Here is a 23,350-nt window from a genome sequence, read left to right as displayed (position 1 = left end):
GACTTGTGAGTAGCCTTATGATGGTGACTTGTGAGTAGTAGCCTTATGATGGTGACTTGTGAGTAGTAGCCTTATGATGGTGACTTGTGAGTAGTAGCCTTATGATGGTGACTTGTGAGTAGTAGCCTTATGATGGTGACTTATGAGTAGCCTTATTATGGTGACTTGTGAGTAGCCTTATGATGGTGACTTGGTGTTGTGAGTAGCCTTATGATGGTGACTTGTGAGTAGCCTTATGATGGTGACTTGTGAGTAGTAGCCTTTATGATGGTGACTGAGTGGATGACTTGTGAGTAGTAGCCTTGTGAGTAGTAGCCTTGTGAGTGGTGACTTGTGAGTAGTAGCCTTATGATGGTGACTTGTGAGTAGTAGCCTTATGATGGTGACTTGTGAGTAGCATTATGATGGTGACTTGTGAGTAGTAGCCTTATGATGGTGACTTGTGAGTAGTAGCCTTATGATGGTGACTTGTGAGTAGTAGCCTTATGATGGTGACTTGTGAGTAGTAGCCTTATGATGGTGACTTATGAGTAGCCTTATTATGGTGACTTGTGAGTAGCCTTATGATGGTGACTTGGTGTTGTGAGTAGCCTTATGATGGTGACTTGTGAGTAGCCTTATGATGGTGACTTGGTGTTGTGAGTAGCCTATGATGGTGAGTGATGAGGCCTTATGATGGTGACTTGTGAGTAGTAGCCTTATGATGGTGACTTATGAGTAGCCTTACATGGTGACTTGTGAGTAGTAGCCTTATGATGGTGACTTATGAGTAGTAGCCTTAAGGATGTGACTTGTGAGTAGCCTTATGATGGAGACTTGGTGATAGCCTGGATGGCACTTGGTGTTGAGTAGCTTATGATGCAGTGACTTGGTGTTGTGAGTAGCCTTGGATGGTGACTTGGTGTTGTGAGTAGCCTTATGATGGTGGACTTGGTGTTGTGAGTAGCCTTATGATGGTGACTTGTGAGTAGCCTTATGATGGTGACTTGGTGTTGTGAGTAGCCTTATGATGGTGACTTGGTGTTGTGAGTAGCCTTATGGATGGTGACTTGGTGTTGTGAGTAGCCTTATGATGGTGACTTGGTGTTGTGAGTAGCCTTAATGGTGATTGGTGAGACTTGGTGTTGTGAGTAGCCTTATGATGGTGACTTGGTGTGGAGTAGCCTTATGATGGTGACTTGGTGTTGTGAGTAGCCTTATGATGGTGACTTGTTGCCTCCTATGACTTGAGTAGCTGGTGACTTGTTGTGAGTAGCCTTATGATGAAGACTTGGTGTTGTGAGTAGCCTTATTATGGTGACTTGTGAGTAGCCTTATGATGAAGACTTGGTGTTGTGTGAGTAGCCTTATGATGGTGACTTGAATAGCCTTATGACGCAGACTTGTTGTGAGTAGCCTTATGATGAAGACTTGGCGTTGTGAGTAGCCTTATGATGGTGACTTGAATAGCCTTATGACGAAGACTTGGTGTTGTGAGTATCCTTATGAGGGGTGACTTTATGTTGTGAGTATCCTTATTATTGAACACTCCAAGTTAAGGAGTTCTTGCCACGACACCTCACCCCCCCCCTCCGACGACACCCGCCATGAATTTTGCAACACTGTAGTGGTTTCTGGAACTGGAAATCCCGTGGTAATACGTGAAGTATAAATACGAGACCCTACTCCATCAATTCATAATTTTACCACTGCTACACTATCAAAACTGAAAGATTACTTATGATTGCGATTTGTTAATTATAAGGGAGTAGGCTAGTTTATGCGCTGGCTAAATCAATGGCACAAGCAGATAACAAAGGGATTGGAATAGGTTTAAACCGTGTTGAACTCTTACAGCGCACAGCAGGTGGTTGTTTTGCTGACTTACCGTTTACCTTGTTTATGTATACTTTCAATGTCTATGTACACTGTATGCGGAGTCTGTGTGTACTGTATATTGAGTTTGTATGCAATGTATACAGTCTGTGTGCACTGTATAATTAGTGTGGACACCGTAAGTAACCGAGTCTGCACAGTATACAGAGTCTACGCACAGTATACCGAGTGAGTGCACTGTATACTAAGTCTGTTTGCAATGTAGAGCCTACCGTTAGTTAAAGGAAGCACCAAAATATAAAGGAGACATGAAAAGAAAAACTACTAATTGGTCTCATGTCCCCAAAATTGGCCACCCACCCACACACACCTTCTACTCTTTAATACATTACTGTATCACCTTCTTGATCCTTGCTATTTTTTAAATGATCTCTCTCATACTGCATCGTCCACTTAAATATTAGTATAGGGTGTACAATGCTAACCTCAAGGAACCCACTGTAGTCATTCACACACAGGTTCTAACATACTAAGGAAGAGGTAAATCATTCGTTTTAAATATACGTTTAAGAATTCGACTAAACAGTATAGTGAGTTTTTTCTCAGCGAAAAAAAACCGCACTTTAATAAGTTTGGATTTCACATTTCGGTTAAGGTTTAATATTTTTCCCTTTGTCCAGCAATTATTTAGTCGGTGTTAATTTATAAGATTTTATCAAATTTCTTCGTGCCATATAGTCCCCTAAGGATGCAAAACTCCTTTAATAATCGATGTAAGCCAATAAAATTAAGACACTGCAACGTGTGGAAGGATATAAAATAAAATACCATGATAGCAAAACTTAAAACAATACATACATTACCCATCAATACAAAATAATCAAAATCATATAAATCCCTCACAATTACACGAAAAATACATGAGAAATATTCTTCTTCTGGTAACTTTGCGAATGGCTAGACACAGCAACTCGAGTTCCCCCACTACCGAGTTTCCTCACCTGTCCTCACTGAGAAACGTGAAGAAGGGATTCAATATCCAGGAACAAACCTATTGATAATGTTGCCTCCTTTACATAAAGGTATATGATTTACATATTTCCCGAATTTCCTCTTCTCATCCTTCCTTCACTTCTTTCCCTTCCCCCACTACTTCTTTCTCTTACCTTTCCTCACCCAGTTTTATCCATAAACAGACGTCTCCCCTTTGATCTTCACCTTTCTATTCCTTTCCTGGATCTTTCGTCTCATTTTCTCGACGTTCATTTCCTTTACTAGAATTTTTTTCCTTTCCCACAATTTTCTTTTTGCTTCAACTTTCTTTTCCTCTCCTGGAACTTTCTTGGTTTCATCTTTTTTTCCCTTTACTGGAACTTTCTTTACTTAATTTTTCTTTTCCTCTCCTGGAACTTTCTCGGCTTCTTTATTTTCCTCTACTGGAATTTTCTTGGCTTCTTTATTTTCCTCTACTGGAACTTTCTTGGCTTCTTTATTTTCCTCTACTGGAACTTTCTTGGCTTCTTTATTTTCCTCTACTGGAACTTTCTTGGCTTTATTTTCCTCTACTGAAACTTTCTTGGCTTCATCTTTATTTTTCTCTCCTGGAACTTTCTTGGCTTCATCTTTATTTTCCTGCCCTAGAACTTTCTTTTCTTTAACTGGAACTTTCTTTGCTTCATCTTTCTTTTCTTTTCCTGGAACATTGAGTACATCTTTCTTTTCCCCTCCTGGAACTTTCTTGGCTTCATATTTTTTTTCCTCCCCTGAAACTTTCTTAGCTTCATCTTTCTTTTCCATAACTGGAACTTTCTTTGCTTCATCTTTCTTTTCCTCTCCTGAAACTTTCTTGGCTTCATCTTTCTTTTCCATAACTGGAACTTTCTTTGCTTCATCTATCTTTTCCTCTCCTGAAACTTTCTTGGCTTCATCTTTCTTTTCTTTTCCTGGAACTTTGAGTATATCTTTCTTTTCTCCTCCTGGAACTTTCTTGGCTTCATATTTTTTTCCCTCCCCTGAAACTTTCTTGGCTTCATCTTTCTTTTCCTCCCCTGGAACTTTCTTGGCTTCATCTTTCTTTTCCTCCCCTGGAACTTTCTTGGCTTCATATTTTTTTTCCTCCCCTGAAACTTTCTTGGCTTCATCTTTCTTTTCCTTAACTGGAACTTTCTTTGATTCTACTTTCTTTTCCATTCTTGGAACTTTCTTCTTTGCTTCAACTTTCTCTTCTTTATCTGGAACTTTCTTCTTTACTTCAACTTTATTTTCCTTTGCTGAAACCCTCTTTTCTTTTCCAGGAACTTTCTTCTTTGCTTCAACTTTCTTTTCCTTTCCTGGAACTTTCTTCGCTTCATCTTTCTTTTCCTTTACTGAAACCTTTTCCTTTCCTGGAATCTTCTTTGCTTTAACTTTATTTTCCTTTACTGAAACTTTCTTTTCCTTTCCTGGAACCTTCTTTGCTTCTACTTTCTTTTCCTTTCCTGGAACTTTCTTTGCTTCAACTTTCTTTTCCATTCTTAGAAGTTTCTTCTTTGCTTCAACTTCCTCTTCCTTTCCTGGAACTTTCTTCTTTGCTTCAACTTTATTTTCCTTTCTTGGAACTTTTTTTGCTTCAACTTTCTCTTCCTTTCCTGAAACGTTCTTCTTTGCTTCAACTTTCTCTTCCTTTTCTGGAACCTTCTTCTTTGCTTCAACTTTCTTTTCCTTTACTGAAACTTTCTTTTCCTTTCCTGGAACCTTCTTTGCTTCTACTTTCTTTTCCTTTCCTGGAACTTTCCTTGCTTCAACTTTCTTTTCCATTCTTAGAAGTTTCTTCTTTGCTTCAACTTCCTCTTCCTTTCCTGGAACTTTCTTCTTTGCTTCAACTTTCTTTTCCTTTCTTGGAACTTTTTTTGCTTCAACTTTCTCTTCCTTTCCTGAAACTTTCTTCTTTGCTTCAACTTTCTCTTCCTTTTCTGGAACCTTCTTCTTTGCTTCAACTTTCTTTTCCTTTACTGAAACTTTCTTTTCCTTTCCTGGAACCTTCTTTGCTTCTACTTTCTTTTCCTTTCCTGGAACTTTCTTTGCTTCAACTTTCTTTTCCATTCTTAGAAGTTTCTTCTTTGCTTCAACTTCCTCTTCCTTTCCTGGAACTTTCTTCTTTGCTTCAACTTTCTTTTCCTTTCTTGGAACTTTTTTTGCTTCAACTTTCTCTTCCTTTCCTGAAACTTTCTTCTTTGCTTCAACTTTCTTTTCCTTTACTGAAACCTTTTCCTTTCCTGGAATCTTCTTTGCTTCAACTTTATTTTCCTTTACTGAAACTTTCTTTTCCTTTCCTGGAACCTTCTTTGCTTCTACTTTCTTTTCCTTTCCTGGAACTTTCTTTGCTTCAACTTTCTTTTCCATTCTTAGAACTTTCTTCTTTGCTTCAACTTCCTCTTCCTTTCCTGGAACTTTCTTCTTTGCTTCAACTTTCTTTTCCTTTCTTGGAACTTTTTTGGCTTCAATTTTCTCTTCCTTTCCTGAAACTTTCTTCTTTGCTTCAACTTTCTCTTCCTTTCCTGAAACTTTCTTCTTTGCTTTAACTTTCTCTTCCTTTCCTGGAACCTTCTTTGCTTCAACTTTCTTTTCCTTTCCTGGAACTTTCTTCTTTGCTTCAACTTTCTCTTCCTTTCCTGGAACTTTCTTTTCTATTAAAACTTTCTTCTTTTCCTCAACTTTCTTTTGCTTTCCTGGAACTTTCCTTACTTCAATTTTCTTTTTCTTTCTTGAAACCTTCTTCATTGCTTTATCTTTCTTTTCCTTTCCTGGAATTTTCTTTACTTCAACTTCCTTTTCCTTTCCTTGAACCTCCTTTGCTTCAACTTTCTTTTCCTTTCCCGGAACTTTCTTCGTTGCTTTAACTTTCTTTTTCTTTCTTGAAAATTTCATTGTTTTATCTTTCTTTTCCTTTCCTGAAACTTTCTTCTTTCTGTCCTTCTCTACTACAATTTTCTCTATTATTTTAGCCTTGTCACCTTGACCCGTTGACTTTACTTCCCCAGTGGCATTACTTTCTCTGATAAACAGTTTTGTTTTTTCTGCTTCGGCCCCACTGCGCTGTAATGTGCCTTTTATTCCAAGAGTTACATTTTGTTTTCCTTCTATCTCTCTTTTCTCCAAAACTTTCTCTCCTCCTTTCCCAGGTATTGTGTCAGTTTTCGAACTTGCTGACGTATTTCCAAGCGCTCCCACAATATCAACGGTTATATTTTTCTTTTGTACACTCTCAGACGTAGTCCCCAAGTAGAGAGGTGACTGTTGTGGTTTTAATTTTCTTCTTATGTCAGCCTTACTTGCAACCATTCCTTGCATATCAAAAGATATATTTTCAAACGACTGTTCCTTTTGTCCAACTGTACGATTTATTCCTTTGAATGGGAGAGTATAGTTCGTATCGAAGGTATCTTCAATTTTCTTCGTGGCTTCCATGTCCTCTTGTGTTTCAGGAGACTGGAAGTAAATGAATTTTATGTACTATACACCAAGCATGTTTCTAATTTAACACACACACACACACACACACACACACACACACACACACACACACACATACATACATACATACATACATACATACATACATACATACATATATATATATATATATATATATATATATATATATATATATATATATATATATATATATATATATATATATATATATATATATATATATATATATATACACACACAGTATACAGTATTACCCCGCTTTACGTGGTATCACTTTCCGCGATTTCTCATTTACGCGGTGCCTCGCCAGAACCGAACTTTCACTTTCCACGGTGCATCTACTCATATACGCGGGAAGCGGCGCGGGCAGGATGCGCACAAGGTCGCCCAGTCATCAAAACATTACCGAGTTCTTCTCCCGCCACCCACCACAGCCGGCCTAAGTCAGTGATAGTGATAATGATAGTGAGGATATGGACTTATATGGACTTTGAGGGGTTTGACAAAGAGGCCCTGCAAGCCTATGTGGTGGATAGTGATACAATTGATACAAGTGATACAGGTGAGGGCCAATATATAATCTGCCCTCTGCCTCGGAACCAACCCCCCATCCCCGTGTGCTCAGCCATCTTTTCTACTAATGTAAGTGTTAAAAAACTAATATTATTGATATTTCTCTTAATTATTAATTGTGTGTGCATACCATCATAAAATTAAGATGTAATTTTTACTACAACATAGGTATTGTGTCTGAAAAAGTGGAGTTTGGGGGTCGGGCCAGTCTCTATTGGAATTAATCCCATATGTTTTGTTGTTCACTTTACGCGGTTTTCACTTTCCGCGGTACCCCATGGGTTCAATTGACCGGGTAAATTGGGGTACTACTGTGTATGTATGTATGTATATATATATGCAAGTAAATCACTGTAGGTGGGCGTGATCCAGGTATATGCTGATAACCACAAGGAAAAAGAAAACACGAAGTTCCCAAGCGCTTTCGTGTAATTCACATCTCCATGGGTGAGTACAGACTAAGGAGAAGTACAAAACAAGGTGTATATATACAGAGGAGGGTGAGATCAGGTCCACAATGGTCAGGTATTAGGTAATGACCCTACTAATCTTCAAGAAGCACCGCAGCAGTCGGTAGTCAAGTCAGAGGGTAAGCTGACCCAACCTTCTCACCTGGTTACAAATCTTCTTAATTACGAAATTATCCAGTTTGTACATTTTTACTCAAATTCATGGTGACGGATTCGGTATGTTTAATGAGACTAGATTCTATAATGTTCTTACTGTCAATTGAATTACAAGGTAATATTGAGGAGGCATTATCCCAGTCAATGCAATGCTTATTATCCCTCAAATGAACAAACAGAGCATTGGATTCCTGGCCTGTTCTAGCACTGTATTTATGTTGTTTAAGTCTAGTTACAAGATCTTTACCTGTCTGGCCTAAGTAAAACATACTACATTCCTTGCAAGGAACCTTATAAATGCAGCCACCTGTGTTGTTGGGAGAGTTTTTGATTAACATTTGTTTAACAGTGCATGAGTTTTTAAATGCCACATTGACGTTCCAGGTTTTTAATTGTAAAGGAATTTGAGAGAAATTTTTGTGAAATGGTAATACTAAGAGATTCTTATGGTCATGGGTGGGCTTGGGATCGGTTCTTTAGAAAGATTTCTTAGTAATGGGAAGGCATTTGTCTATGAAAGATCTAAGGTACTTAAGGTTCAAGCCAATATTACAGATATATTTACATTCCTCATCAATGAATTCCGGGCTGCAAATTCTCAAAGCACGTAAAAACATTGATGAAAATACTGACTGTTTGACTCTATTATGGTGGGCAGAATAATAAAGAATGTATGAACACACATTAGTAGGTTTCCTATAAATACTGAACTTAAAGGTGTTACCTTCGTGTCTTCTTCTTTCCTTGTGGTTATCAGCATATACCTGGATACCGCGCACCCACAGTAATTTACTTGCACGCACGCACGCACGCACGCACGCACACACACACACACACGCACACACACACACACACAAGTGATAACTATGGTGTATAGATCACAGCCTCATGATAACTATAGATCACGCCTCATGATAACTATGGTGTATAGATCACAGCCTCATGATAACTATAGATCACGCCTCATGATAACTATGGTGTATAGATCACAGCCTCATGATAACTATAGATCACGCCTCATGATAACTATGGTGTATAGATCACAGCCTCATGATAACTATAGATCACAGCCTCATGATAACTATGGTGTATAGATCACAGCCTCATGATAACTATAGATCACAGCCTCATGATAACTATAGATCACAGCCTCATGATAACTATAGATCACAGCCTCATGATAACTATAGATCACAGCCTCATGATAACTATAGATCACACTCATATTAAAGGAGATGAACTCATGGGATAATTTGCGAATAATGAAGTTGTTCAGGGAAATCCAAGAGTCCATCCATTCCCAGCCTGAAAGTAATTTACGGGTTAAGTGAAGTGAAGTCAAGGATTCTACTAAATCTATATAGCATTAGAATCCATGGTGAAGTACAAGGATAACTTTCGACAAAACCAGTACAGTACATCTCCCTTGGTGGAGGTGAGACATAATTACTGACATGTGACTGGAAGCTGGAAACGAGCATTATAAACAATCAAAGAAGAATGCACCTCTGCTCCTAACAATAATGTGTCCTACACTGTGGCCATATTGTATTCTCACCTTGTGTGTGATTAGTCTATGGATCATATTGCAGCCTGTCATACAAGCTTCATCCTCAACCGGAGACGAGTCGAACTTATGTGCACATCCTGTGGACAAGTGAAAAGCAACTTAGTTTCACTCTACTGTCCATGTACCAATGGCACTACCAACTGAATTATAACAACACTAAGCTCACAGGTCAATGTAATACAAATATTTTTATTACCTAAAATTAATAATATATTTCTCATTATCAATTCTCTCTCAGCAAACTTTTGTATCAGTGTTTCCATTTCCATTCATTCTTAACACTTAGTACTGTATCTATATCCCCATGAGACCTCCACTTCATAGCCATCAGTCTATCTCGCACACTTGTACTGATAACTGCGTCATAATTGAGATAAACCTATGTTGACTTACATTATATATTCTTAATGGCATCGTTACAATATTTTCGGGATGATGAAGTCATTTTTTTTAGCAAAAACACAGGATTCTATTGTAATTTCTGGCGCTGAATACAAAAAGAAAAAATATGTACTGTACAGCATTTTTGTTTTTAATTATTACTGGAAAATACTTTTTCTTTACAGGTTTTTACAAATAAGTACACGACAGAAGGAATTTACAATACTGTATTTTGTAAAACATTTCAGTCCCAAGAAAAATTGGAACTGTTTGTAACTTAACCTAACCTATAAAGTATTAATAACACTTTAAATGCCATGTTTGGTACAGTATCGTCTCTCCAAAGAAATACAATAAATACATTTTCTATAACCCTTAAAACCACAAAGACCCATCTACTGTATTTCCATAAAAAATTTCTCAGTTCATCAAACGGAGACCATTTTTGTGTAAATTTATCAAGTACTGTACTAACTAATGCAGGTAATTCACGTGCAATGACAATCACGTTACTAAATACTGTATACTATTTTGACCAACACAACTGTAGTCTGTTCATTGTGGACCAATAATACAAGTTGTCTCGTGTGGCAAAGTGACTGGCTGTGGACCACGGTGTAGAGATCAGTCTTTTTTTTTTGCTTTTATCCTCTTCGCCACTGATCGGCTTGTTAGCCGCTTGGGCGATCGGTCACGACTCTTTTCCTTTATATTCTTCACCAAAAGGTCGGCTCGCTAGCCGCCCGGGCGATCGGTCACGTCTCTGTCACGCACTGTTGGCAAATACTGGGCATGCACCGGCTCCTGAATGTACCTGAACCCGCTCCAGTGTTGGTCAAGTCTTCTCTTGAAAGAGCTCACACTCGGTGCCGTCACAACACTTTCTGGTAGATTGTTCCAAGAGTTTACAACCCTCACTCCGAAAAAGTTTGCCCTCACGGTTTTCCGGACTTGCGGCTTCTTCAATCTTGAGCTGTGACCCCTTGTGGGGCGAGCGTCCGCCAGCTCCAAGTAAGGACACTCAACTGAGTAGTGCCCCCTGAGATGCTTATAAACCTCAACTAGGTCCCCCCTTGCCCGTCTGTAGTATAAGCTAGGCAAGTTCAGGCGCTCCAATCTCGCAGGGTAGCTGAGATGCCGAAGTGCAGGCACCAGCTTGGTGGCCCTCCTTTGAACATTTTCAACCAACTGACAGTCCCTAGCATATCTCGGGGACCAGATGGGGTGACAGTACTCCAGATGGGGAAGCACTTCACTCCTGAAGATCGTCACGAGGGACGGACCGTCTAGATATCTGAACGACCTTCTTATAAGACCCAATAATTTATTTGCCTGATTTACCTTCTTCTCACAATGGCCCGAGAACTTCAGCTCATTGTCAACATACACACCTAGGTCCTTCTCACACACAGTCTCAACTAGTACATTTTCTTCATCCCGTTGGGACATATGGTACGCCTCCTTACCGTTGGTACGCCCCAGGTGCATCCTCTTACACTTCGTGACATTGAATCTCAGCAGCCATTCCTTCGACCATTCCTGGAGCCCACAGAGGTCCTTCTGCAGCTCTTCACAGTCCGCTTGGTTCTTAATTTCCCGAAATAACTTGGCGTCATCGGCAAACATTTGTATGGAGGAGTGTACAACGTCAGGCATATCATTTATGAAACAAACAAACAACAGCGGGCCCAATACACTACCCTGCGGTACCCCACTTGTTACAGGTACAGATGACGATTTCGTGCCATTAATCACCACACATTGCTTGCGGTCATGTAGAAAGTCTTCTATCCACGCTAGGACATTTCCCCGAATTCCGTACCCTTCCAGTTTGATTTTCAGCCTTTCGTGGGGTACACTGTCGAAAGCCTTGGCAAAATCTAGGTAAATATTGTCGATATTACCACCCCGTTCTAGAATATGGGTCCAAATATCCAATACCTTGAGCAATTGTGTCAAGCAAGAGCGCCCCGGCATAAAACCGTGTTGGCAATCTTTTACAAGGTTGTTTCGTAGTAGATGTTCCATCGCTGCATCTCTGATAATACTCTCAAGTACTTTACATATTATGCTGGTCAGGCTCACCGGTCTATAGTTGTTCGTGGAGTGCCTATCGCCCTTCTTGAAGATAGGACTCACATAAGCCACTTTCCATTCACTGGGGACCATTTGTTCATCCAGGCATTTACAAAACAGAATCTTCAGGGGCTCTGCAAGCTCGTTGCACAGCTCCCTTAGCACTCTAGGATGCACCATGTCAGGTCCAGGACTCTTATGGACCTTTAGCCTGGACAGTTTATTTCTAATACCCTCTTCTGTGAACACAATGTGGGTCAGTGCTGTGTCGAACCGTCTGTCCTCAAACGCAGGAAGGTTAGTTGCATCCTCTCTTGTGAACACTGAGGAAAAGAAGCTGTTCAATGCCTCAGCTTTATCCTGGTCAGAATCTGCGTAACTACCATCTTCAAGCCTCAGGTCTGATACTCCTACTCGCGTTTTCAATTTCGACTTTGCATAGCGGTAAAACGCCTTTGGGTTTGACTTGACCTCGCGTGCAACCAGCCTTTGGAACTCCTTTTCAGCCCTCCTACACTCTATCTTTGCTTGGTTTCTGGCTCTTGCATACATCCTCCTGTCTTGCTCATCGTTTGACCCAACCCACGTCTTGAATTTCTGGGTTTTCTTCTTAATTTTGTCGACCGCCGCATGGTTCATGTGTAGGGATCCCCTCGTATTCCTAGAAGCACTGGGTTTGGTCTTGGGTATATATTTATCGATCAAATGGGTCATTTTACTAGTTATGATATTCAGCGTAGTGTCTGCGTTCTTGTACCTTAATAAGTCAGGCCAGTTGATACCCCTCATCTCTTCCCTCATCCCATTGTAATTTCCCTTGTAATATTTGCACCTTGGCCTGGCCTTATCTTGAACTAGGTAACAGTTAAATCTGAATGACAACACTGTATGGTGACTGGTGCCAACTGGGGCAAGGTGTTCCAGTTTGGCCACCATACCCTCCTCGTTTGTTATGATGAGGTCAAGTGGCTTGGGTGTTTGTTCCCCTCTGTAATGTGTCGGGTCTCTCACATGTTGGAACAGAAAATTATCTCTCAGAGTTTCTACAAAAAGAGTAGCAGGATTATTCAAGTCATTCGGGGTTGACTCGTTTCTCCAGTCGATGTCGCCATAGTTAAAGTCCCCCATGATAAGGAGGTGGCTGGGGTTGAGCATCGCCGCATTGTTTATTAAGGTTCTTAAGTTCCTTTGATTTAGTGGGCCACAGTTCGGGGATCTGTAGATACACCCGACGATAAGTAAGTCCCCTCCCTTTAATTTAATTTTACACCACTTGGACTCTTCAAAGACATCCTCTCCCTGTACCCTCGCCTGGCTGGCTCTAAGGTCTTGCCTAGCGTAGATAACCACACCCCTCCTGCAGGATTCTTGAGTTAGGTTCGTAAATGAGTCATATCCAGCAATACTGAACTCACATTCCTCTGGGTCGATTCTCCTGTTCTTGTACAACAGTTCTACAACTCCTACAATATCTGGTTGGTGTACTCTTAGTAGTGTTTCAAACTCCTCCCTCTTATCAAGGAACGTGTCGGTATTAGTGTACATGACATTCAAGCCAGAATTTGTTCTCGGTAACGTCTCTGCTCTTAGTAATAAACCCGCTCCACCCACATTCTCAGAAGCTGCAGCATTTGCTAAGTACACTGTATTTTGCAGGGTGTGGTTAAAAATTTCATTGTTTACACGGCGCTCGTTCCCTCCTGTCCGGTAGGCTGAGCTGGTGCCGCCTCCCGGGTGGGGGGTTGAGTGGGTGGAGGGTGCACTGCTGCCCCCTGGCCCTGTGTCGGCACACTTGTTTCCACTACCCTCCCCCTGAGTATAACCCATGTGCACCTGTCCCCGTTCCTTCTCGACTCCTCCCTCTTCTGCTTCAAGTCCAGCAGGAGCTTCTTGTGCTGTTCCCTCTGCATTACCGTGCGGTCTGGGTGAATAAATACATCTCGAAATGCCTCGCTCCTTGCTAAGTTTTTTGCCTGCCGGATAACTTGCCATTTTTCCTCCTCACTCCCTAGTGTGATCCTGAGGGGGCGAGGCTTAACCCCCTGCTTTTGTCCCAGTCTCCTCACATCCTGAGGGGTTGCTGGAATCTTCAGAACCTCTGTGCAAATATTTTGAAACAGCACCTTGTCGTGTGTTTCCTTACTCACAGTTCCCTCTGCCTGGCTCTCTGGGACTCCAAAAACTATTACATTGTTCCTGCGCTGGAGCCGTTCCTGGTGTTCCTCCTCTCCCCTAACAGTAGGTCCGTTAATTTTCATTTCTTCGACACACTTTTTCAGAGTCCCAATCTGCTGTAGAACCTGTACTGATTCTGCATTACTCTCCGCCCCCCCCACCCGTGGCCCTCCTAATACGTCCGCATAGCTCCTCTTAGCAACCACCTCCATTCTATTAGCTACTTCCTCAGTCTTAGCAAGGATCTCTTTCTCAACTTGCTCCAGTTTGTCAACCAGCAGGGCTCCTGCTTCATCTATTTTCGTCCCTAGAGAACTCGTTCCCTTATGGATTGCAATCGCTTCATTCACCTTGACTATGCAGCCAGGGCAATACCAGCAACAGCCATCAAGCTTTACGGCAGTTAGTAACTTCCTAAACGTTGCATTAGTTAGGCCTGCATCCTCCATATCCGACGTCTCCCTGCAGTAATCACATACCAAACTCATGGTTGTTGTTGTTGTGGGGGGGGGGTGCAGACTGTGTATAGATCTACACCTATTTCAAAGAAAATAAAGAGAGAAAAAAGTACTTAGCTACTCTCTGTTGCCTATGGAGTTGTCGTCTGCGACTGCGTACACTGTATCTCCCTGTGAATGGTGTATTGTAGGCACAGTTTCAGTCCTTGAGCAAGCACACAATCAACATAAAATAAAATTTAAAGTCTCTGTGGCACCTATGACACGACTTGGTTTCAGCTGGCACGGTGCCTTTCCAGCTTGCTTGCTAGTGAGCGCTCACTTTAAGTTATTTACAACTTCAGCGGTCACTGATGACACTATGAACTATCACTGTGTACACTGTATCTCCCTGTGAGTGGTGTATTATAAACACAGATTCAGTCCTTGAGCAAGCACACAAACAAAATAAAATTTAAAGTCTCTGTGGCACCTATGACACGAATAGGCTGGCAGTTGTCCTTACCAGCTCGATTGCCAATATGTATTCACTTTAAGTTATTATAGTCTCTTCTGCATTCACTGATGACAACTATGAACTGATTTAACTGAAGGCACAGTACTACACTCCCTGGTTGGCCTTTATCACAGCCGTGACCACAACACCCTAAAAAATAAAATAAAATAAAAGCTTTGTCATGTGGCAGTGATTGTGTGGTTATAGGCCTGTGACCCTGGCTGTACCTCCAACTCGGTGGAAATTGAGTTTTCAAAAATACAATCGTGTCTAGCATGAAAAGTCCGACATCGATTTACACTTTCACCTCACTAAGACGATCTTGACGAACTTATGTAATCACTGTCCAATTTCTGCCGCTCTACATCGAAGGCCCGGATGCCGAACACGCTTTGTTACAGAGACGCAACACGACCCGCCCGCCCGCAACGATTTGGCCACCTATGGTCCCCCGCCCGCAACGATTTGGCCAACACTTAATTGTAAGTGACTGGCTGTGGACCACGGTGTAGAGATTAGTCACTATACATTACATAACTCTCTTTTACTTATCTTGCATTATGAGAGAAAATAATTTTGTCTGTTTATCTAGATTCTACAAGAACTCAAACATGGGAGTGTTCCCTCTAAACCCTCATATAAATAATCAACGATAAAAATCACTGAATGGGATCAAAGGTTTTGCCCGAGTGGTAATACGTAGCCTGAGGAAGAAATCCCCCTTACTACTTACTCAAAGGTTCTATGTTTAATTTCTAAACAAAACCTACGAGAAACTCGGTGTTCAGTTAAATCACACCATCCAAAAACATTAGTAATTTAACTTACCATAATGACACACCTGTTTGTGAGCATCGTAACTGTCACTGCCAAAATCTGGGTAGTCACTCATGATCCCATGATGATATGCCTGACAGCCATATAGACAAGCGTTCCTTATGGTGTCCTACAATAAGAAGAATAAAATGTCATAAACTTAAAATTAACTCTAACAAATTATGGGAACGTTGAACGATGGTATAATATATTTAACTTTTTTTTTTTTTTAATATATATATATATATATATATATATATATATATATATATATATATATATATATATATATATATATATATATATATATATATATATATATATATATATATATATATATATATATATATACAGGGATTAGCCCACACGGGCACAGGTCATTGACTCACACCGGGGCTTGGGGGGCGAAAATGTAATACTAATAATATTTCAGATAAATAAAAAACGCCCGTATCATCATTGGGTATGACTTTGCTTGGGAGATTGGTATCCCCGCATCCCCTGAGCAACGCTCTTGTGCATTATGCAGAAGACCCGACAGCCGCACCCTTATCCACTACCTCCTAAGATGTCCCCACACACAACGCTTCCGTGACGCCTGCTGGACCACCACTCCACGACCCCCTGACGGAGACACGATGATCCTCCCCATACTGGCCGGATACTATGTAAATAACATTGATTATGTGTTAAAGGAATATCCTTCCTTCCTTAGGCTTTAGTAAGCCTCTTTATAATATTTATACTGTATATACTTGTCACACTTGCCAGATGCTTCTGGTGTTATTGTACAGGGGTACCTAGTGACAGCACTAGGATCCCGCTTCCTCTATCAAAGAATAAACAATTGAAATTGAATTGATAAATAAAAAAAAATACAAACATAAAAATAATGAAATAATGATAACGATGATAGGTTTAGTAATAAGTAAGTTCATGTTATCTCATATTTAAATTTTAGGGTGGCCAGAAGTCCGGCTTTTGAGCACTGTCCTCCGTCCGGCGCTACCTCAAGCCGGATGTTAATTTGTCCTACCCTTTGTTGTCTGACTAAAAATAATTATATAAATTACCTTAGGTATACTTAAAACAGCGGAAACTGAAGGCCATAATAACCATTAACGTATTTTTATTATATGTAGTTGCCGTTGTCAACACTGCTGAAGAGCCGCAGTGGACGACAGTAAGAGTCAAGTTGCCAACACGTCCTAGATGGCCAGTCTGCCAAGGCCGCAGTGGAGAGTGGATGACATTTTTTTTGCTTCAATTTGGTTAGCATATGCTGTTTCAGCAGGAGTTAAAATGAATATTCATTTCTTCCAGTTCTTTATTTATACTGTATGAATGCATGCACTGTATGTAATACATACAGTGCGTTTAAAAAAAATGACCACAAAACAGCATTCATCACATTATAGTGATATTTGACAAATCAACATTTCTTCTAAGTTCTATTTTATACAACTTTTGGTAAATTTGTATAAGTGCACCCAACTCTGTTAGAAAGTCAAATATATATTTTTCTAGTGTGTTTAGATCGGTTATGACCTTCATTTCCGCCGGAAATTGGCAGGGTTTTTTTATCGATTTTTTTTGGGGCGTTTTCCCGAAAAAAAATGGCTAAGCGAATACAAAATACACAAAAAACACCAGAAAAACATAAACCTAACCTGACCTAACCTAACTGACTCCCACCATATGATGGAATCACTTATTTCTTACCTTAATGGCCTGGTTCTCACACGTCGCTGGAGTTACTACAATGTCACATACAGTATGTTGGTCTTGACGATAATTACATTCGTTCTTGCACTTAGGACACTTTACTGAAGTCGGGAGAACACCATGAGATCGAAAAAATGCTATATTTTCTTCGTTTCCCCCTCCCCCCCCAAAAAACCAAATCGCAATCAGCTTCATATACAGTAATTGAAGTGACACCCATCGCAGACTTCTATGGTCGGAAATTAATTTGAATTTCGAAATATGAGGTACCCAAAAATAAAAATCGAATTTGATTGAGTCAAAAAATACCGCGAATTAAACCACAAATCGTTTTAATTGGTTGCAAAAAAAAAGAGAAGCTTTTGATTGGCCGCGTGAAGTGTACGGGAACGCAGGCGCGTGATGATTTATGAAGACATGCAGTATGGGAGGTGAGGTAGGCAATAATGGCGGATGATTAATAGAAGAAAATGATATAGATTAGGGGTAGGAATGTCGGGTGCGGAAATACAATAATACCCAACTTTTTAAATAGTTTCAACTCATCATTAAACAGGCTTAATTTAGGAAAATAATAGGTGTCGCCAAAAAAAAGAAAAAAAATTTCCGTTTTGGAAATAGCCGCCCTAGATACAATGTAGGCTAACAGTCGCTGGTGTTTTTGACACTTCCTTATACCTGGAGCTGGCGGACGCCCGCCCCACAAGGGGTCACAGCTCAAGGTTGAAGAAGCCACAAGTCCAGATAACTGTGAGTCTGTAACGGCAAACTTTTTCGGAGTGAGAATTGCGAACTCTTGGAACAATCTACCAGTGTTGTGACGGCACCGAGTGTGGGCTCTTTCAAGGCCTGACTTGGCCAACACTGAAGCAGGTTCCGAACTTCCGATATATTCAGGCGCCTGTGCATGCCCAGTATTTGCCAACAGTGCGTAACAAGGACGTGACCGACCACCCAAGCTGCTAACGAGCCGATCAGTGGCGAAGAGAGTAAAAGTAAAGGTAAATGGTAGCCCACGAATACAAGGGCTACGTCTTCACTTCTGGATGCAGGGCGTCCAGTGATATCCCTGTGGATACCAAACTTGTCGGTGTCTCGGGGAATGAGGCAGTTGATAGACTTGACAACACTGGCCCTAACAAGGTCACACCTGATTATATTGTCCCTCGAATAATTCGACAACTTTACAACACAAATTCATCACAAACAGAGAGGGGCTTGGGAAGCAGCCATCCCTCCTGAGTCTGGACTCAACGCCCTCCTGGCACCAAGGACTAAAACATCCTTGCCTGGTACATTGCCCTCCGTAACCTTCCTGACTTCTCGTATGTGTACGGGAAAGGGTCGCGCAAGAGGGAAGTGATACTGCTCGACTCATCATTGGGTAACCCCCCCACCCCCTTGAGCAACGTGCTCGTGTATTATGCAAGAGCAGCCGCACACTCGTCCACTCCATCCTCAGATGTCTCAAATGGCGGAGGCACGACGCTTATCACCTGCATGTTGGCCAGATATTCCATAAATGATATTGATGTTATTTTGAAGGAATCTCCTTCCTTCCTTAAACTTTAGCAAGCCCATTTGTACTACTTTATATTATGTACTTGAGACTCCTGCCAAATGCCTCTGATAACACTGTACAGGGGAACCTGGTGACAGCACTAGGAACTCTTTCCTATAATATGGAAATTTAATTTGAAATGGCAAAGAACGTACTGTTGGCCTACATTAATTTTATGGAAGAAAAAATTAAGAAATACAAAAACTAATTTCTACACTTGGTTATTCGAGATAAGGAAAAAGTAATATGGATCGTTGTCCAAACCACTAATACTTACTTCTAAATGAAATTACCTTAGTAACTAATTATCACCGTCTCGATAAACTCTTTATCAAGGCTCAGGTTAAATTTACTCGCTGTACCAGTATTGTACTAGGCTACGTGACCCACACAAACTATTATTTCACAAGTATTGCATCTTCATATTTTCTCTCATAAGGACTGTACTGACCTCTCTTCTCATTAAACTTAAGGCGATACTAACTTATAGTGAACATAAGACAACGGTAACTTACAGTGAACATAAGATAACGGTAACTTACGGTGAACATAAGATAACGGTAACTTACGGTGAACATAAGACAACGGTAACTTACAGTGAACATAAGATAACGGTAACTTACGGTGAACATAAGATAACGGTAACTTACGGTGAACATAAGACAACGGTAACTTACAGTGAACATAAGACAACGGTAACTTACGGTGAACATAAGTCAACGGTAACTTACGGTGAACATAAGATAACGGTAACTTACGGTGAACATAAGACAACGGTAACTTACAGTGAACATAAGATAACGGTAACTTACGGTGAACATAAGACTGGCCGCCAGCATTAGTCAAGTCTGGTCTTGAATGAGCTCACACTCGGTGCCGTCACAATGCTCTCTGTGAGACTGTTTTTTTTAAGAGTTTACAACCCTCACTCCAAAACAGTTTGCCCTGATAATTATCTGAACTTGTGGCTGCTTCAACCTTAATCTCTGACCTCTAGTGGGGCGAGCATCTGCCAGCCACGGACATTCGATTGAATAATGCCCGCCTATAGTATAAGGCTATAAGCTACAGGTAGACTTGCAGGCATTCTAATCTCTCTGGGTGACGAGTGCCGTAGTGCAGGCACCGGTTCAGGTGAGTCCTCCAGGATGGGAAGCCATTCACTTTTCAACAGCGCTACAAGAATGAACCATCTAGGCATGTGAACAACCTTCTTACTGTATAAGACACTAGCGTGGGCGCTTGATTCACCTTCTCACAATGATGTGAAAACTTTAGTTCGTTGTCAACATACACACCCAGGTCCTTTTAATATTTGGACTCCGTTAAAGCTGTTTCTTCGTCCCGTTGAGATAAGTGATATGGGTCTCGAGACCCAGGTACATCCCTTGTACATTTCGTGACATTGAATCTTAACCATTTCACTGACCACTCCTGAAGCTGACAGATATATTCTTGTAGCCCTTCAGTCCGTTACAAAAACAACAGTAATAACCTAAGTATAAGAGTACAGGTACAGTAAAATAACTCACGTCATCAACCATTTTGCCACATATCAGCTGACATGCATTAAGTCCATCGGATCCTTCACTTGATATATCATCTCGTGCTTCATTGAAGGCCTCTGTCGACACACCACCAGTTATACCCAGGAACAAGATCACGAGGGTCCACATGGTCGTGGCTGGGAGGACGTCTAACACACACCTTCCTTCCTCCATGTCTTCCCTCCTACCTGACGCTGGGCCCAGTATTCTTCCGCCTCCAAGTCGCTTTAAAACCGAAATAATACTTTTTTTTTGACAGTTTAATGTTATAAGGTGATCAGGAAACCCAAAACGGTGTTATAGCATTAACAATTATAAATAATTAGTAATTGTCAGTTTTATATACCATTCAAAATTATAATTAGCTTACCTCATCTAAACATGTTGATATATTTGAAACTGAAATAATACTAATACTAAACGTTCCACTACTTCTTAATATTATTGTAAGTCCTTAGGGTTCATTATTTAGCTTTGGTTATCTGCCTTGGATGATAAGCTACAGGAACTAGTTTTTGTTATCACCGCTTAAAATAGTATTTTTCTTAATTTTGTAGAAAAAAAAATTGCCTGATAATTATTACAAGTTTTTGGCCTCAGTTTCATTTTTTTAATTGTACAAAATTGTTACGTATAAATATCATAGTATTTATCGTTTTGCATCACTACTTTGGTGATTATTAGTACACCAGGGAGACAATTAACGCAATAGGAAGGGAATTAACAGATCAGGGAGGGAATTAACACATCAGGGAGGGCTATTAGTACATCAAGGAGGGAATTAACAGATCAGGGAGAGAGTTAACAGATCAGGGAGGGACTTAACCAGATCAGGGAGGGAATTAACACATCAGAGACAGAATAAACACATTAGGGAGGGAATTAACACATCGGGAGGGCAATTAGTACACCAGGGAGAAATTAACATCAGGGAGGGAATTAACATATCAGGGAGGGCAATTAGTACATCAGGGAGGGAATTAACACATCAGGAAGGGCAATTAGTACACCAGGGAGGAATTAACACCAAGGAAGGAATTAACGCATTAGGAAGGGCAATTAGTACATCAGGGAAGGAAATAACAGATCAGGGAGGGAATTAACAAATCAGGGAGGGAATTAACACATCAGGGAGGGCAACTAGTACATCAGGGAGGGAATTAACACATTAGGGAGGGCAATTAGTACACCAGGGAGAAATTAACATCAGGGAGGGAATTAACATATCAGGGAGGGCAATTAGTACATCAGGGAGGGAATTAACACATCAGGAAGGGCAATTAGTACACCAGGGAGGAATTAACACCAAGGAAGGAATTAACGCATTAGGAAGGGCAATTAGTACATCAGGGAAGGAAATAACAGATCAGGGAGGGAATTAACAAATCAGGGAGGGAATTAACACATCAGGGAGGGCAACTAGTATATCAGGGAGGGAATTAACACATTAGGGAGGGCAATTAGTACACCAGGGAGAAATTAACATCAGGGAGGGAATTAACATATCAGGGAGGGCAATTAGTACATCAGGGAGGGAATTAACACATCAGGAAGGGCAATTAGTACACCAGGGAGGAATTAACACATCAGAGAAAGCAATTAGACATCAGGGAGGGAATTAACACATCAAGGAGGGAGTTAACACATCAGGGAGGGAATTAACATATCAGGGTTGGAATTAACACATGAGGGAGAGAATTAACACACGAGGAAGGGGATTAGTACATCAGGGAGGGAATTGGTACATCATGGAGGGGATTAGCAGACCAGAGAGAGGATAAGTACATGAGGGGGGATTAGTACACCTGGGAGGGGATTAGTACATCAGGAAGGGGATTAGCACACCTGGGAGGGGATTAGTGCACTGTCTATGTACATTGTTTGAACACCTGTAGTCTACATGACCCGCTGTAAAATGTCTTTAGCGATCCCTAGAAAAACATGAAACACAGTATTTTCCTTATCTTCATTATACCTTTCTTTTAACTTTCTCTTTATGTTCTCCCCTATGGTATCACACCTTGGTAGTATTGGTATATACAGTACAATACAATTAGCGAGTTAATTATTAAATCATTATAAGATTACCTGTATTACAGCACTTTTGTATGTGCATTATTAGTACTGTATTCCTTTTTCTAATTAGCAATCTTGAGTCTCATGGTCTAAAGAATGGCACTTAGTTACAGTATCATCAGCCTAGTTTACATTAAGTCAAATGCAGGACAAAGACCTCTCCCAACTTCCCACACTGTGAACTAATTGCTGTTAGTCTGTTCCATTCTGCCCAGCAAATTTACAAGATTTTATCTATGTTATTCTTCGTAGAACCACATGCAGTCACAATATATGAACATAATATCTATAGAAATTGCTTTGTTGGACAGTTCTCAGTATGACTGAGAAGATAGATTTATTTATTGCTAGCAGGCACTGAAACCCTGCAACTGCAGGTGTTGCAGGTCCTTTAGGCTGCCCCTGACTGTATGAAAGGTCAAAGAACTAATACAACAATTTACTATAAAATATAATACTTTATTAACAACAAAGAGTGTTCAATTTTTACTCTCATAAAGAAGATAAGCATGACAGGAGGTGAAACTGGAACTTAAAAATAACAAGGCACTACATATTTCTTGGAGTGAGTGAGACTTGTGGTTCTTGAGAGAGTACAGAATATGAGTTGGTGGCAAGAATTGTGTCACTTTTAGGATATGGCAGAGATGAAGCTTACACAAACAACCCTTCTAAACCTCTCCCTTGAGAAAAGTAAAATACTGTACATATACTGTACTGTACAAGAAAAAAACTGAGTTTGTTGATGAGTCAAGTATTATTTACCATCTAACATTGATATGATAATGAGCTCCTCACCATTTGCCTCTCAGTATCATATTTTAAGAACTTTACTAATTTCCTTCACTTACAGATGATTCCTAATTACTGTATAGTACTTTTCATACAAGTTTTTTCCTTATCAATTTTTTATCTATAATATCATTGCATTACTGATGTGGGTTGGCTTAAGTGAGATGCAGGAATGGTGACTGGCCAGATC

General features: G+C 40.4%; 1 protein-coding gene across 1 annotated transcript; it reads right to left on the bottom strand.

Moving 5' to 3' along the window:
• Nucleotides 1–2,683: 2,683 nt before the first annotated feature.
• LOC121865106 (titin-like) lies at nt 2,684–20,421 on the bottom strand. Its single transcript, XM_042364435.1, has 7 exons — nt 20,278–20,421; nt 18,789–18,859; nt 18,202–18,319; nt 15,472–15,589; nt 9,046–9,134; nt 6,005–6,282; nt 2,684–5,707 (listed from the first exon to the last, which is right to left on the bottom strand). The coding sequence occupies exons 1-7, from the start codon at nt 20,419–20,421 to the stop codon at nt 3,199–3,201; spliced, it is 3,327 nt and encodes a 1,108-aa protein (XP_042220369.1). The 3' UTR covers nt 2,684–3,198.
• Nucleotides 20,422–23,350: the final 2,929 nt, after the last annotated feature.

Source organism: Homarus americanus, unplaced genomic scaffold (assembly GCF_018991925.1).
Source record: "Homarus americanus isolate GMGI-L3 unplaced genomic scaffold, GMGI_Hamer_2.0 scaffold2539, whole genome shotgun sequence".
Taxonomy (NCBI): Eukaryota; Metazoa; Arthropoda; class Malacostraca; order Decapoda; family Nephropidae; genus Homarus; species Homarus americanus.
Note: the sequence above shows the minus strand (reverse complement) of the source record. Positions and strands in the feature narration are given on the sequence as shown.